At 46.8% G+C, this 16,504-nt stretch overlaps 2 protein-coding genes across 2 annotated transcripts; one reads left to right on the top strand and one right to left on the bottom strand.

Annotated features, from left to right (window-relative positions):
• Nucleotides 1–709: 709 nt before the first annotated feature.
• Nucleotides 710–2,797, top strand: fam113 (family with sequence similarity 113). The gene is made up of 8 exons (XM_068756155.1): nt 710–782; nt 968–1,047; nt 1,141–1,373; nt 1,509–1,659; nt 1,820–2,066; nt 2,181–2,237; nt 2,495–2,542; nt 2,634–2,797. The coding sequence occupies exons 1-8, from the start codon at nt 710–712 to the stop codon at nt 2,795–2,797; spliced, it is 1,053 nt and encodes a 350-aa protein (XP_068612256.1).
• A 478-nt stretch (nt 2,798–3,275) lies between these two features.
• LOC137911305 (dynactin subunit 1-like) lies at nt 3,276–13,516 on the bottom strand. Its single transcript, XM_068755653.1, has 32 exons — nt 13,481–13,516; nt 12,647–12,712; nt 12,361–12,555; nt 12,087–12,168; nt 11,959–11,990; nt 11,520–11,540; nt 10,985–11,008; nt 10,174–10,260; nt 9,685–9,837; nt 9,474–9,497; nt 8,885–9,082; nt 8,526–8,730; nt 8,355–8,433; nt 8,095–8,254; nt 7,888–7,992; nt 7,552–7,743; nt 7,343–7,459; nt 7,106–7,258; nt 6,848–7,008; nt 6,525–6,693; nt 6,333–6,401; nt 5,870–6,082; nt 5,627–5,788; nt 5,348–5,479; nt 5,128–5,253; nt 4,905–5,047; nt 4,656–4,822; nt 4,375–4,493; nt 4,109–4,304; nt 3,950–4,023; nt 3,782–3,871; nt 3,276–3,696 (listed from the first exon to the last, which is right to left on the bottom strand). The coding sequence occupies exons 1-32, from the start codon at nt 13,514–13,516 to the stop codon at nt 3,559–3,561; spliced, it is 3,888 nt and encodes a 1,295-aa protein (XP_068611754.1). The 3' UTR covers nt 3,276–3,558.
• Nucleotides 13,517–16,504: the final 2,988 nt, after the last annotated feature.

Below are 16,504 nucleotides of genomic sequence, written 5' to 3'. Positions count from 1 at the left end.
AACTAAATTAATAAAATCAAAATCTTTATTTTGTGACCTACATACAAAACCTTTTTTTTTTTGAAGAGCTTTCATATTTACGACGGTCTTGAACGTCTCTTCGATTTGGAGCCTTCGACCCCACGTGAGTCTAAGGAGCGGAGATAAGTTTAAAAAAAAGAAAAAGATGATTTAAAGTTAAATAAACACACTTACGTAGTTTGTTTAAGTCTCTGGTTTGGTTTAAAAGTAAGAAATTTGCCACGTAGGAATCATAAATGTCCGAATAACTCCAAATAAACTGTAGGAAATGTTTTAGCTGTTGATCGGAAATAACCTGCAGCGGCCAAACAGTCTGTTTCAGCCGCGGATCAATAGAGTTTGCAGCGAAGCGACCACGATGGTGAGTAAAGACGTCTCGTTCGCATTTTAGGCTCGAACAAGCTAATTAGCATCCAGGCGTCGCTGTGCATGCAAGAAGCTAATTGTTAGCAGAGGTAGCCTCCAACAGTAAAGTGATGCTGCCACCTGCTAACTCTCTCTCTCTCTCTCTCTCTCTCTCTCTCTCTCTCTGTTATCCGTGTCATGTCATAGATGGTGTTAATTTTTCAGCGTTAATTCTGAAGCTTTGTCTTTGTTCTTTTTAATGCAGTACGTGAGCTCTGAAACTTTGTCTTTGTTCTTTTTAATGCAGTACGTGAGCTCTGAAACTTTGTCTTTGTTCTTTTTAATGCAGTACGTGAGCCACCAGCAGGCGGCCCAGCTGCTCCACAACAAGTTCGTTGTGGTGCTGGGAGGCTCCGGTGAGTACTCCGGTCTCCTCCATCTCCCCCCAACCGGGGGCTCTAGTGCCCCCTGTTAAATGAGCAGCGGAATCCGTCACCTCGGAGTATTGCAGTTTTGTATTTTTGGTGCTTTTTTTTTTTACATTTTAAAAACTTTGCCAGCGTGAGCCGTGCTTGACGTCTGTCGGCGTCTCCATCCTCAGTTCAGCGGTCGGTGTACAAGGATCTCGTCCTGCTGCTGCAGAAGGAGAAATATCTCTCCTTGAAACAACTCAGGAGCAAAGTAGGTGTCCTGTCCCCCCCCCCCCCCACACACACACACACACACACACACACACACACGCACCTTCCTCCCCTCCTATCGTTCTCCCTCCAGGGCGAGCTGAGCTTTGAACAGGACTGCCTGGTGGCCGGCGGCTGCCTCGGCGAGATGCATAACGGAACCGACTACAGAGAGGTCCGGCAGTTCCGCTCCGACCACCACCTGGTCCGCTACTACTTTGTGACGCGCGTCTACTCGTGCTACATGCGGAGCATCCTGGAAGAATTCCGGCGGGGCTTGAAGCCGGACGTCGTCATCGTCAACTCCTGCGTTTGGGATATTTCCAGGTGGAATGTTTTTTTAAATGCTCTTTTGCATTATGATCTCGTGGGCGATGGGGCTCACTGTGCATGTCTTAACCTAACGTCGTGGGGGGGGGTGTGAACCGGCTCATCGTGGCTGCATCTGCATCCATATTGTAGATACTTGTCCACAGCCATGGCCGACTACAAGGAGAACCTCCAGAAGTTCTTTGCGGAGCTGAATGGAATCCTGCCCGACAAATGCCTGGTCATGTGGAACATGGCATTGCCTGTAGGAGAGAGGATTAAAGGGGGGTTCTTGATTCCTGAGGTACACCCCCCCCCCCCCCCAACCATTTGACCATGGACGTTTGTGTCGAATAAGACATTTAATCTACCGTAAAAGCTCCTCTTAGAACTTAGTTCTCATCTTTTATTAACAAGACACCGAACAGACGGTAGGCGGAACCCCTGTCTCTGTCCCTCCTCAGATCCAGCACAAGGCGCCCCAGGTGTCCTACGACGTGATCGAAGCAAACTTCTACAGCGCGACTCTGGCTGACTTTTACGGGATGGATGTGCTGGACCTCCACTTCCAGTTCCGCTCGTCGTTGCACCATCGCACCGGGGACGGAGTCCACTGGGACGCCATCGCTCACCGCAGGATGACCGCTCTGCTGTTGCACCACAGCGCGCAGGCCTGGGGCGTGGTCATGCCCTGGACGCCTCCTGCTGTCGGTGAGGAGCGATAATGCAGACGCCTCACACACACACACACACAGGAGTAAATTATACACTCCTCATGAAATGCATTTTATTAAATTGAGTTGTGATTTTTTTTGTTCTCCTTAGAGCATGCTGAGGTTACTGGTCAGCAGCCGTCCTATAGAAAGACAACCAAACCTGCGGGTAAGACATGTGATGATGGCATATTTCAGCTTTTCATATATGGGTAAGAAATAAAAACACGTGAACATGCGGGTTCTTCAGGGTTTCTGTGAAACTGCTTAATAGACAGTTTTAAACACAGAAATATTCCCGCTGATATTATTCCCTGCGATAGCAGAACAACGTCGTGTTGGGGTCACGTTCTTGAGGTCATTTCACATGAACTTAAGTGTTTCTTGTTTTGTTTTTTACCGTCTGTCTTTCCTCATCTATCGCAGATCGTCAGCCGCGAGACCACAAATTCAGACACAGACCGTTGAGATGCGGTGAGTGTGCGTAAATCAACTGGTGAAATACTCCAGCGTTACACACGTCGTTTAAAGTATCTGTGAGATTCTACGAGTTTTTGTTTTGCAGATTTCAGCTACGGCCCTCTCCACTACGTGGAGCCCTACTGGCACCCTCACCATCATCATCATCACTATATGAGGAGCAGCTACCACACCGGTTGGCACTCCGCTCCACACAGCCATTACTCACGCAGTCCTTACGACCACCGTTTCCACTACTTCCACTACTGACGCAGGAGTTTACGTCCGCTTCGACCTTCTGCAAGTATCGCCTCAAACAGAACTAAATTCAGGAGGAAGCCCCAAAACAACTTCGTTCACGCTCGCGTTTTGAATCCAGTCAATATCTGACAGAAACCCACGTTAATCTTTGACTTGTACCGTTTGCACTCGTATCAGTTTTTCAGGTTGAGTCTGTACTTTGCGATAAGAATGCATTTAAAAATCTATTCTTAATTTCGCACTTTAAACGCGTTTTTTTTTTTTTACCAATGTTAATGCGCAGAAATGAATAAGCACTTCTTACTGTTCTAACTCGTCTGATTTTTCTAATAAAGTGACTCTAACAGACTAATGGTTTTATTTTGGTAGGATTATCTACAGTAGAGCTAGAATACAGTTGCAGGATTATCAATGCCAAAGAAACTGCGAGGGAACTTGTACTTGATAGCACCGTTTGTAAACAGATGACACACGATGTAATGTGGAGACTTAGCGTTTATTCACTACAATTAACTCGTAGAAGTGCAGTAAAAAGAGCCCATTCCCATTTTCCAGAGTTGGGGGAAAAACAAGTGCCTACAAACTTCCACTGATGAACTCAGACATCAAAACCATTTAGACTTCATTTAAAAATGGCGCCTCTGAATTATTAGGGCTAATTCGATGTTAACTTGTATGAATATTGGCTAGAGTTTCCTGAGAACAGTGAAAAGCAAAGAAATGATGTGGAGGCGGGACTAAACAAGGCGACGATCGGACGGCATGTCGGATCAGGCCATGAGGAGGCGGTGCACGTTCTGCAGCTGCTGCTGCGACAGGACGAGGCGATGGACTCGTTCCTGCCCCGGCGTGCACGGGATGGCGACGCGCCCGACAAACACGGTCCCCCCCTGCTTCTCTTCCCTTGCCTGTGAAACACACGAGGTGAACGCGTTGAAATCACCGAAAGAGACGACGAACGCGTACGACGCGTGCGCTCACGCAAGTTTCTACCTTAACGAAGGAGGAGACCGGGAAGGTGGCGAAGTCGGAGGAGGCCTTCGCCCCAGGTCGGTACGAGACGACGTGTTCGGCGACCTCTCCCTGAAACACAAATCGAAGGTTCGGTCTGGCGCTCCGGCTCACGGATGCGGAGATTCGGTGCGATTCTGACGTCGTCACCTTGAGTTTCTCGAGCGCGCCGCTCAGGCTCTGCAGTCGAGCCGTCTGCTCGAGCAGCTGCGCGCTGGCGCTGACTGGAACAAAAGCCAGAACAAGAACCGGGTCACACTCCTGACCAGGAACGCCTTCAGACTTCCACACACACACACACACACACACCTGCAGTCTTTCCGGTGACATCCACCACTTTAACCTCCGCGCTCAGCTTCAGCAGGGTTGCCAGCATTTGGTCGGTCCTGCGATAGATGCCTGTGTTTAGTCCTCCTGGAGGCAGAGTGCTCACTTTGGACACGCCTTGCAGTTTTGGAGGACAAAGCGGAGGCAGGGAGGCCAGCTGAGCTCTCATTTTTTCCGCCTGTGAGGAAGATAGCCTAGGTCAGAGTACTCGGAGTATTCAGGCGGCACAAATACCGGCAGTGACGCACCTTGAGTCTGTTATTCTCGTTCTTGAGGTGCTTGATGCCCATTCTCTGAGCTTCAACCTGCTGCCTGAGGAGGGGAGAGTCCACTATCTGGACGGCTCCTGCCAGGGATGGAGGCACTCCTGTTGTAGACAGAATCAAAGATGGGGAGATTGTGGACAGCATTGATATCAGATTGTAATGTGATCGAACCAACCATCAGACACATAAAACAGATCTCAAAACGCGAGATGGACGTCGTCACACAAGTATAAAACACAGTGAGGGATTATCGGCAAACACACCCGAGCCCTGAACGATGGCGGCGAGCCCAGACGCTGGTGGGCCCCGTGCTACCAGCCCCTCTATGGTCATCTTCGATTGAGTATTGATCCGTTGCTTCAGCTCCGCCTTCTCCGCCTCCAGCTGGTCGATATCAGCCTGCAGGGCATCCATCGTCTCCTCAAACTCCCTGAAGAAGAGGCAGGAAGGTGGGAGAGCGCGTGAGCGGGGGTGAGCGGGGGGGAGAAGAGCTCCGTCTGCTTCGTTCTTACTTCTCCTTCTTCTTAAGCAGTGCGAGGTTCTCATCCAGCTTGGTCTGGATCTTCTCCACCCGTTCGTCCGCGTCTTTGGTGGAGGTGTCCAGCTTCTTCTCCAGCAGGCTGAGACGCACGTTGGCCTCGCTCAGCTCCTCGCCCTGCGGGAGAGACGCTCATTGATTACATCTGCTCTGATTACATCCCTTTTGATAGATAAACATAAATAAACTCTATTCACCTTAATCTTGAGCGATTTCTTGACCTCCTTGATGACGCTCTCTCGGTCGTCCAGCTTCACGCCGAGCCCCTCGGCGTCCGTCATCTCCGCCCTGACGGTGGATGCTCTGAGCTCCACCGGAGGAGCCTGCGTTCATGATTAAACAGTCAACATCTGGAGTCAGACAGAAACGCCGAACGGCCGAACCCGAGCCGTGTGAACGCGGACGCGTGCGGCACACCTTGCCCCGCGGCTTCTCAGAGTCGTACTCTCCTTCCTGCATGGCCGTGGCCATCTTGTTCATGGTGGTGATGATGGAGCCGCAGGACTGACGCAGACACTCCGGCCCGCTCTGCCCATGACAGCCATACATCTGGAAAGAGTGCAGATTTAGGAGATAAATTATTACCGCTCCTCAACTACTTACTCAGAAGACCGTTTTTAAAACGACACGAACCAGAATGTTGAAATGGCTGCAAACAAATCTTCAACCAGGATTTCACAAATGACGAGAGACTACCTGCTCCACAGCCTTGCAGGCGACGTCCTCCAGTTTGAGGGCATTGAGCCCATCCTGTTCTGCCAGTGGAGCCACCGTCTGGGCTCCAGCTGCGGCCACCTCCTGGAGCACGGCCACCACACGGGTCTGCTGGCGTCTGCACTCCATCAGCATCTCCGACACCTCAGGAGGAGACGGTACACGTCAAACGCGTGCGGATCAAAGACAGAGCCGACAAATTAAACGCCTCGTGCGTTTCCACACCTCCGGTCCGAAGCTGAGAGCTGCAGGAACTCCGACCACGTCTGTTCCAGGCATGCGGCGGCGGATCTTCTTACAGAACTGGCGAATATCAGAGCAGGAAGTGTCCAGGTCTTTCAGGAGGAGAGCGAGGCCAGAGCTCTCCTGTCCTGCAGCCAGGAACGCCCGCAGGCGGGCCACCTCCACCCCCATGCAGTCCAGGGCAGTCTGGGTAAACTGGGGATGACAGGGTGGCGGTTACGTCCCAGACACCTTATTGCTATATTGTCATGTAGGTTTGAGTTTGCACCTCATATTTTTTAATTCTGATATTTTTCTCTTCTTAAAGAATATTTTTCTTTCTTTTTTCTCCAGAAAAAATTAACTCGCTGCTATTTACAACTACTAGTAAGAATGCTACAATTCAGAATTCCATTTGCTCTCTGTGACGGATTAAAGGGTTTTACACTCAAATTAAAAAAAGTACCTTAATGTGGTCAGCCAGCTGCACCGTGCAGTCTTCGGTTTGATCTGCCAGATGAACGCTGTACAGTTGCTGGAAGACAAGATGGAAAACTGGAGTCAAAGATATTCAATCACATTTTCACGTCGACTGTGAAAATAGACGGGTCGACACTGGGAATTCCGGGAGTGTTTTGACACAGCCGTCATTTATTACCTGATAGTATTTGATGGCCTTTGTCAGGGGCTCCACCTGAACGGTCTCATCTAGCTGGTCTTTATGCAGCAGATCGATGAAATAATCCAGAGAGCGCTCGTGGAAGCTCATCTCAGAGTAGAGGGTACCCATGCGCTTAAAAACCTCCACGCTGCAGGAGTTCAGAGCCCTAAAGCCAGAGCAGGGAGGAGGGAAAAGCACAGGCCACGCAATCCCTGGATTATCAACCGATCCGGGATTTTATTTTGTTGTCAAACAACGTAAATTTCTAGCGACATTTTTTTTTCCTTATGACGCATGAGAGATGAAGCCGAGGTGCTCACTGCTCATATTTGTGCAGGGTGGCCTGCAGCAGGCTGAGAGAATACACCAATCCTGAAGCGAAACTGCGCTGCTCTCCTCGGGGCCCTCTGAGCCCAGAACCTTGGTCCAACTTCCCACTTAAATCAAACTTCTCCTGGGCCTGCTTACTGATGAGATCAGCCTAACAAAGCCAAGGGGGTAACACACAAGGATGACTAAAAAGCACCAATGAATGAATAGTTACTAGGTTTACATCCCCACACGTATTTCTTAATTACCTTGCAGATGAGCCTTGGGATGAGCAGGAGCACCAGAACGCAGTCGTGGTCTCCACCGTGGCGGAGGAAGGAGTCCGGCATGAAGGAAGTGAGGAGGGAAACCTGCCTGTTGGACTGAGCCACTTCCATTTTCCTCAGCTCCATCTCAATGGCCTGGGGGGACACATCAAAACACTGAAACGGGAACAAAGCCTTCCACCCGGCATTAATTCCGTCGCTAAAATGACGCGTTCCCACCTTGGCATAAGCCTTGGTCTCTGCAAACTTAATCTTGAAGTCAAATAGTTCCGCGGGAGGCTGCTGAACCTGTTCAGTGGTTGCGTTCTGCTGACTGGTGAGCTCCCTGTTGGCCTCCTGATGCACAGAGGGGGGGGGGGGGGGTATGTAGTGTCACAAAACGTAGCCCAGATGTGGCCTCGTCTTTTACTTGGTCCCTGTTCTCAGACCTGGAGCCTGGCTGTGAGATCTCGGTATTTGCTGATGGTCTGCTGGTAATCCGCTACAGTCTCCTGGGCAGCCTCCACCCTTTTGTCGGCCTCTCTGACCTTTGCCCCGCCCAGGTCCAATTGCTCCCTCAGCTCCATTTCCGTCTCCCGGGCGTTCTCCTGAAGCTCATCGTTCATCTCGTTGATGGCCTCCTGTCGTTGCGGGGGAAATCTTACAGGTAATTTTTTTTTTTTTTTTTTCTTTTTTGCTATTTCACGAGAACGTAATTAGAAATAGTTTGAATTGCACGAACGTTTAGGTCAGAAGTTACGGTTCATAAATGCAGCTGTACAAACCAGATCAGTGACTGTTTCTCTCAGCTCCCTGACTTTCTCCTCCTGGTCCAGGTTCCTCTCCGTCAGGGTCTCCACCATCTCCTCTGAGCCCAGAGCAGCGTCCACCTGGTACAAGCACGCACATACCGACGTTTTAAACCCTCACTGTAATCCGAAGCATCATTTTCCTGAACATATCGTATGAATCTTGTTTCTAGTTGACGGCACCTGCTCCTTCAGCTCATCGATGGTGGCCTCGGCCTGCTTGACCTCATCCTGCAGCTTTTCCTTCTGTGTCCTCAGACTCTCCAGCTCAGAGTTCTTCTTCTCCATCTGCTTCTGCAGCTTCACATGTTCCTGCTTCTCCGAAGAAGACAGGTCGCGCATCCTTAGAATGGAAAAGGACAAATCAGCAACTAAAAGGCTAAAACCTCCTATTTGTGGGACGTATTTGCGGGACTTCTGAAGCTTTTGGACATTTGACTGACCGAACCAACGCCTCTTTTAGCCGACCATTCTGCTCTTCCAGCTGTTTCACATGGTAACTTGAGGCGGCTCCATCTGAGCCTGCAGGAAAAACAGATTAGACACAACGCTGGAAAATTAACAGGACGATACAGTAAAAGGTAGAGAAGGAGATGTGGGAGTTAAGTACAGACCCTTCTCTGAAATCTCATGTCTAAGGATCTCAAGGTCCATGGAAAGCTCCTCCACTTTCTCTTTCAGCGACTCCACCTCTACTTGCAGTGATTCTGCCCTCTCTTCAGCCATCTCCTTGTCCAGAGTCGCCATCTCTATGGCGTCGGCAGTATCTGACATCTCTTCCATGTAACGGTCTTTGGCCTCATGCGCCTCCCGGGCTTCCTGATGTGATAAAGCGCAGAATAAAGAGCTCGACGTTCATTTACGCTGACAGAGGAGCTGATTGTTTGGCTCATTCAAGTCCACAAAATCAGCCACATTGAAATGCAAAAGCCGCAAGAAGAACTAATGATCGATTAGTGATTATTTTGCGTACCTTCTTGGCCTCTTTGAGTTGCTTCTGCAGCTCAGCCTGCTGCTCCTGCATCTTTGTCTTCCACTCCTGAAGCTGTTCCAGCTGGATCTTGTGTTTCTCCAGTTCCTTCAGTTTGGCCTTGTCCTCCGTGCGCTTCATTTTCAGCGTTTCCAGTTTCTCCTCCAGGTCCTTGACCTGAGCACGCAGCGATTCCTCCTCCTGAAATGAATGCACAGAGGGACACGCGCACATGAGGAGAGAGAAATAACATGCTAATCTAGAGGATTAACTGGACATGGGTTATTTCAAGAGAGAGAGAGAGAGATCAGGTTCCAACACCAAAAATATTACAGATGCAATTTGAATTGCCCCAAAATTAATTTGCAAATATTTTCCTCCATTAACTCATCTGGGAAAGAAAGATCAATGCATTTAGCTCCATAGTATTTCATCCAGAAAGTAAAACCATGCATCATCACCAGTGTAAGAAGGACATTGCCAAAGCATGTTTATCTTTTGAGAAAATGTGCAGGGAGAAATATTGCCCTTATGAGTTTGTTAGTAAACTCATGCCAGATGTCATCGACATGCAACACAAAAAAAACTCTACCTGCTTAGAAATGGCAGGTTCCTCCTGGTCAAACAATGACAACATGGATATAATGAGACAAGCTCATTAAAAAGATGAAGAAGATGGAAATGTGCTGCCCTGGAAATATTTTAACAAATGAAACTTTTGTTTTATTATTTTCTTTATGGGCATATCTTCTTCACTAAAGATGCCCCCTAAATGTGTCTTAGTTAATGTGTCATTGACTTGCCTTGCTCGGAGTGGCTGGGACCGGGGCTGCCACTGCTGCAGGTGACCCTCCGGGCTGAGGGACGACGGGGGCCCCCAGCGCGCCTTGGTGGGACGGCAGACCCGCCTCGCTGACATCACCAGACAGGGAAGGCGTCAGGCTCTCACGGGATGCCTAAAAAACCAACATCGGTACGTGTTGGAGAACGTGGAGACGGAGAAGGGAAGATGGTGAGGTGTTAAGCCTTTGAATGTCTGTTAACCCAATAATTAAAGAGACAAGCTTGTCCCACAGTGAAACCAGAAGAAGAGTGCCACCGATTTAATAAAATACATCTCCCAGGAGCAAACATTTCGCCTCCTAGCATCCCCTACACTGGCCATTCCCCACAGACGCTGCATTACGATCATATACGCGGTAGAGCCGGCACCTGCGTGCCGAAAGGCATCAAGCAAATCACCGCTCCCCCGTGAGGAAACGGGTGAGATACCCCGATGTGACAGAGCCTACCCTTAGCGGCAGGCTGGAGCGGGTGGAGGGCTGTAGCAAGAGGGAGGGGAGGGAGGTGGCAGGCGTCAGATGACCTGGGCGGCTCCACTGCCACAGTGTGATCATAAGGACCGGATTAGTAGCTTCAAACATTATTGGGGAGAAAACTTTCACAGTGTTGTTGTTTTTTTGTTTTTTTTTTGATTAGGCAGAGTATATGACACTTTCACAAATGAAACAAAAGCACAAACCAGCTTCTGAAAAGAAAAAAAAACATCACTGCCCATTAGTAGAATGCTCTGATCATTCACCATCCTCATTTTAAGCTTTCAATCAGGTTTCCACTGAAAAGCACGTCGGAATGACAGGAAATGACTTCCAATGTTACATCACCTATTTTAGGTGCAACGAAATGTAATCAGAACATCCTAAACCAGCAACCGCCACCTTTATGATCTCATTATTTAAAGCTTTAGCAGGAATGGCTTGCCAGCAAACCGTCAGCCACGTTGAGTCAACTCATCCAAATCAACAGAAACGCTCTGACAGCTCCGCCGGGGGGAACCTCCAATAGATGCAAATAATCTGGATACTTCCTCTCAGGAGAGTACGCGACAATGATAAATCTAAATAGTATGCTTATCGAACAAATGTAGGGCAGCGCCAGGACAATTATGTTCTTATGGCGTCTGGAAGCTTTTCAAACAGCTGAGGCTGTGCCCTTCATTCAACGAGGCCGGCACGCCGCGAACATTCAAACGAGGAACTGTTCAGAGCGATCTGCTGATTTTGATGCCGTTTGACGTCTCCTGTCTGCTGTAGATGGGCTCACCTTGGCAGAGCGGCGAGTCGAGGACTGAAGGAGGAGGAGGAGGAGGAGGAGGAGGTAGGTCGCAGAGAGCAGCAGGGATACAAGCGCGCGCACACACACACACACAGGCACGCACACGGCAGGATAAGATATGAGTAGCAAATAAGAAGCCAACAGTTAGTTCATGTCCACTGATCCGAACGTCATCCGCATGCACCATTTTAAGAAACAGTTCTTCCAGATGGATCAAGCCAGAGGACTCATGCAATGGAGTTAAAACCGTGTTGTGAGATAAATGACCTTAAACTGTCAAAACGTTGACCTCTTAAAAGCGTATGATGGTCCCCTCCACCAGATAATGACGTAAACGGAAGAAAGCGAGCAAGCAAACATCGGATGTTCCATCAACAGGAACAAAAAGAAAACACAGCAAAAAATGACACCCCGTCAACCGTCAACAGAAGAAATGGTAACTTTAATAAAAAAAGAATGAGAAGCCATATTAGTGGTGGTAACCAGGGCGACAGGCAAGCGTGTTGAATTGAAATATTTCTACCTTCTTAATGCTGGAAGGCGGCTGAAAAAAGGCGTTCAGAAAAACCACAATGAGACAAAAGGAGAAATTCATTTCCACTGCTTTAAAAAAAAGAAAAGAAAAGGGGAACAGCATCGACAAAGAGCAGCCGGTCGGGACGCCCAGCGAAGGACTGGTCCGAGAGACTCGGCAGTCGAGTCACGCCTCCTTAAAAATGGATCTAATCAGTATTTAAAACAGCCGCGTCAGTTATTCACAGGTTTAAAATACGGACATGTCAAAGTTTTGAGGGGGAAAAAAACAAAACATTACCAACTTTATAAAATGGTTTTAAACATTTTATTGAAAAAAAACAAAAACAATGTTTTCAATCCACAGGAGTCAAAGGATCAACACAAAACTACGAAAATGTCTGAGGTGGGGAAAAAAAAGTCATGAGGTTGAAATAATGGCAACCTACCTGCCTGGTCGTTTTCGGAGTCTCATGAATGTCTGAAGAAGATAAATTGAGAATTATGACGCATTGTCATTATTAACTTTGTCACTTTAAGTCATCTATGCTGGACGCAGCTGCGGTTCAACACTCACCTCTTTGTCTCAGTGTCTTTGCAAGGCCAGATTCGGGAGTATCGGGTGAGGTGGCGCTGGAGCCGTCATCCACCACCTGAATCTGCACAAAAAAAAAAAAAAAGGAACGTCCATCGGGACGTGTGGATGAATAACAGGGATGGGTTGATTGATACAGCGAGAACCCTGTTCGTACCGCTTCGGTGCCGGACGCACATTGACCAACGCCTTCATATCAGTGAGTACGAGCAGGAGACGACTCACTTTATGATCGAGACGCATTTCTGCCACGAACCTGAGACTGTCTGACGAAAATCCCGTGATTGTCTTCGCAGGTGAAGTAGCGTTTCCCCTGCACGGTGCCGTCGTTCTTGCCTTTGGGCTCATTCAGTATGACTCCCACCCATTTCCCAGAGGCAAAGAGGGTGGCGCCGATATAGGCGACGGTACCACGCTGCCCCTTCCCGATCACTTCCACCACAGAGCCAATCTTAGGGAGGCAAGAGGACGAGACGGTGAGTCATGATAACGTTTTTCCTTTTCCTTTTGGCCTGTCTGTCTGCATTGCAAACGTGACTCACCTTTGGAGGTTTACCACTCTCCACTGTTCCGGCGCCGCTCATTTTGCTGATCAGTGGGCTGGTCAGCTGGGGGATTTGGGAAATGTAGTTGGTGGCACATTGGTGGAAGATGTGGAAAAGAGAAAGTAAAGGAAAGACGTAGCAGAGGTGATGACAAAGCAGAGAATGTCGTTTGAATTTCAGAATTCCTTAAAATGATATATTATCGTGTAAAAGGGTCTAATATTGTGGACCAGGCATAAAAAATACCAAAACAAAATACATTTTATATGTAAAACTTAATATGCCACAATTCTTCCTGCTCTACCGTTAAGGAGCAGCTTTTGGAATCAAGCAGATTTGAGGAAAACAAATCCCACAAAGTACAGAAACACACTTATTCACCAGTCATAAGTCCTGGAAATCAGGAGGCTTCCTAATAAACAAGGGAAGCCACTGCCTCGCTCAAACAAAGATGCCTTATTCAACACAAGACTCGGGCTGTGTTTTTATTTAGCACGGGAAGTCACGGCACCTCCCAGTTTTGAACCACGGGAGCAGAAAGTCAGATAGAAGAGGTTTACTGAAGTCCAATGTTAGAGGATGTAACACGGGATTTTGTTATTTTAGAAGAAATGAAGCAGGAGTTCAGGAGAAATATCCAATATCAGCATAATTTGAGGGTCATAAGAACGAAAACTTGCCTGAAAGGACAGAAACATCAAGTTCTCTGTGGGATAGCTGCAGTTACCAAAATACAACCTGGTGGGTCTTACATCTACCCTATACGGTGAGTGAGACCCAATCTTAACGTCTTATATGCATATGCATGAATCAACAGTGAGTGCTACTCACCCGTGGGGTATAGGAATGTCGTCTTTTCAAAGCCATTATAGCAAGTTAAATCGTTTCAATGCAAAACAGAGCTGAAGATCTAAGGGCATACGATAGAAGAAGAATGCAAAGACAGGCTAAAGGGCTAATTTTTCCTCTCCTGTTCCACCCCTTAGTCTTTTCCAGGAGAGAAGAACAAAACTAGCCCGTGATTAAAGGGCGGGGCTATTTGTGATATTTCACCTGACGTCATAGATGATTTGAAGGAAAGGAGGGGAGGACGAGTTTTATTTTTCTCTCAGGAAAACACAGCTGTTAGCTTGACACTTCAGATGATTTTAAGTAGTGACATTTAATGGCATACATTTATACAGATGTGTTTAAATGACACTCAGTTGAGTTGAATTCACGCATATTAGGAATACATTTATGCGTTTCCATGACGTAAGATTTGACAATTTAACCATTTTAATCGTCACATAGCAGCTAAATAAGTGACCACCGATTCTAGCTAGGTTAGCCGTACCATCGATGGCCGCGTGTTACAGAATAATTATGTTCATTCTGTCACCAATCATCGGTGTGTACGGTCAAATTTACAAGACTGCAAAACGTACACAATGTAAAAGAGCCGAGTGCCGCCGGAGAAAACGTAATTCAAGCTGTCGTGCTTTACGTTGCTGCATTGCTAAGCTCAGCTAATTTACCTTCAATATTTCTGACAGCTATTCAACAAGAACTTCACATATAATTTACTCCGTCCTCTACGTTTAGTTAAACATCAGAATTGTTTTAGTGATTTGCTTTGTAAATTAGGTTTATGGCTGACATTAAAAACTGGCCAAATCGGCTTAGCAACCAAGTAAAAAAAAAAAGTATTCTTGAGATAGCAAACATAAAATTAGCATCATAACGCAATTATGCCTACCTGTCATTTACATAAATACCTGTCTTTGAACGTACCGGCGCTGACTCCTCTAGACGTTCATGCAAACAATAATTGCTACTCCTATTCTTATTTTTGCCACCTAGCTTAAAACCCGGCAGTGTTTTCTGTTCTCCACACGTCACTTCCGGTGTTTATATAAGTTTGACAGGCCAAAAAAGAAAAAAGAAGAAACGAGCGCGCTTGCGCCCCTAGCGGCCGCATTGCTTATTGTACAAAAAAGCTTACCAATCGAAACCCAGAGGCTCGGAGAATTCAGTGTTTGTTCACAGATGCTTTCTAAATGACACAAAGGGTTGCATCCTGTTATTGATTTTTATTTTTTTTGGTACTTGTTTTTACATTTAAGGCATATTTTAACTCGTTTTAGTTTTAGTTTGTTCTTTGCATTCACCAGGTATGATCTACCTACCATTCTACCCACATCACCACAAATAGAAAAGTAAAAATAATTGTTGTTTTATTGACAATTAAATTTCTTAATGGATAAGAATAATGGTGGAGACATGATGAAGCAATTTTTAATCCTCTTGCCTGATAGCCTTCAGTTCCTTGTAGCCCAGCAAAACTACATAACTAAGTAGTAAGAGAAAATAGATAGATGGCTGTGGACAGCTAATCAAAGTAGGATGGCTGAAGTACAGACACAATAAAATACTAAACCTCTAAAACCTCATTTATAAAGAAGGATTTGGCATATTACATGGCGAATAGGTTGTGATAAATTGATGGCAGAGATTACAGGACATTAAATATCATTGGGAATGGGGCATATAAATAAATTATCTAGACATAAACAGACACCAGCATAATTCAACCATGTGACTAAATGACAGTATTATTAAAAACAATAAATAGATCATTTTGGGACGTGAATACTTTCTGGATGAGCATGGGTTAGTGGGGAAATGTTCCCCCCCTGTCAGTACGCCTCGGGGTCGGACACCGCCGACCAATCAGGTGTTGGAGGAGAGGCTGATCCTGGACCGGCACCAGACGCTCCGGGGGCAGCTCAGTCTCGCGGCGGGGACGGCTCTGACAGCGCCTGGACCGGCTCCTGACTTCCACCATCCATTTCCTTTTTAGAGTAAGGTAGCGTGTTTTTATTCGCTTTTATTACGACTCGTTTTAATGGCTCTCACTCTTGGGAAAGTTTCGCCCGGTTATTTGGTTTGGTTCCTTCTTGGATGGTTCGAAAGATAATCAAGGCAGCATTTGCGCGACTTCTGGTTTTTAACTTTCAAAATTACAACGTCTCTGCCGAATATATCTTTTACAACATGGGTGACGAAGTCTCGGTGCTTTTATTTTGAAGACAGCATTGATGCACTTCCTGTCTTGTGCTAGCTAACTTGGCTACTAGCCGCTTTCCCCGGAGAGATGGTCGGATACTTTTAACTCGGTGTTATGTGCAGTCCCGTCGCCGGATCGGGCTGCACACCGGATCCGGTACTTTTATTCAGTCTGATAAGAATATTTGTGGCGACATTTTTTTTCGGTAAATGAGAACAGCGAGTCTATTCGAATAGTTTTATTCCCGGTGGAGGGTGTGGCGTTGAAGTATGACACGTTACGTCATTTTTAGCTTCCCTGTCCCGTCAGGAAGCGGCCGGATCAATAAGTGCGAAGCTGAACGCTCCTCGTTTCTAGTTGTGCACCATATTTAATGTTATGTTACTCATATATTTAAATTATGCAATTTGTTGCATTGCAAAAAAACATGTTGATGCAAATTTTCCCGAGGTGCGTCTCTCTCTGTGGACGCTGCAAATCCTAAAAAAAACTGCCTGTACATTTTAAATAAAGTTTTCTTTATTATCAATAGCCCTTTTCATTGAAAATGAATATATGAAACGTGATGCACCAATCAGAATGAACACAGAATGAAAGGCTCCCATTGCAGTGCGAGTTTAGAGTTGCAAATTGATTAAAGTACGCTGGTTACTTTCAAAAATCTATAATCAATATTTGATAAAAAAAAAAAAGAAAGAAAAAAGAACCGCCTAATCAGTCAGACTCTGACACCCGAGTTCATTTGCAGATAATCTCAAACCTCCTGGCTGAAATGGTTTAGGGGGGTGAAATAAAACGACTTTGGG

This window comes from Brachionichthys hirsutus, chromosome 23 (assembly GCF_040956055.1).
Source record: "Brachionichthys hirsutus isolate HB-005 chromosome 23, CSIRO-AGI_Bhir_v1, whole genome shotgun sequence".
In the NCBI taxonomy this organism is placed as follows: Eukaryota; Metazoa; Chordata; class Actinopteri; order Lophiiformes; family Brachionichthyidae; genus Brachionichthys; species Brachionichthys hirsutus.
This window is presented reverse-complemented; position numbering and strand designations above follow the sequence as displayed.

Coding starts and splice junctions, on each gene's coding strand:
- fam113 (XM_068756155.1), top strand. CDS start 710: ATGCAGTACGTGAGCCACCAGCAGGCGGCCCAGCTGCTCCACAACAAG. Junction 1,660..1,819: donor GGGGGTTCTTGATTCCTGAG/GTACACCCCCCC, acceptor GTCCCTCCTCAG/ATCCAGCACAAGGCGCCCCA. Junction 2,543..2,633: donor ACACAGACCGTTGAGATGCG/GTGAGTGTGCGT, acceptor TTTGTTTTGCAG/ATTTCAGCTACGGCCCTCTC.
- LOC137911305 (XM_068755653.1), bottom strand. CDS start 13,516: ATGGCTTTGAAAAGACGACATTCCTATACCCCACGG. Junction 11,541..11,958: donor CTCCGAAAACGACCAGGCAG/GTAGGTTGCCAT, acceptor GCCTTTTTTCAG/CCGCCTTCCAGCATTAAGAA. Junction 8,731..8,884: donor AACTCAAAGAGGCCAAGAAG/GTACGCAAAATA, acceptor TTATCACATCAG/GAAGCCCGGGAGGCGCATGA.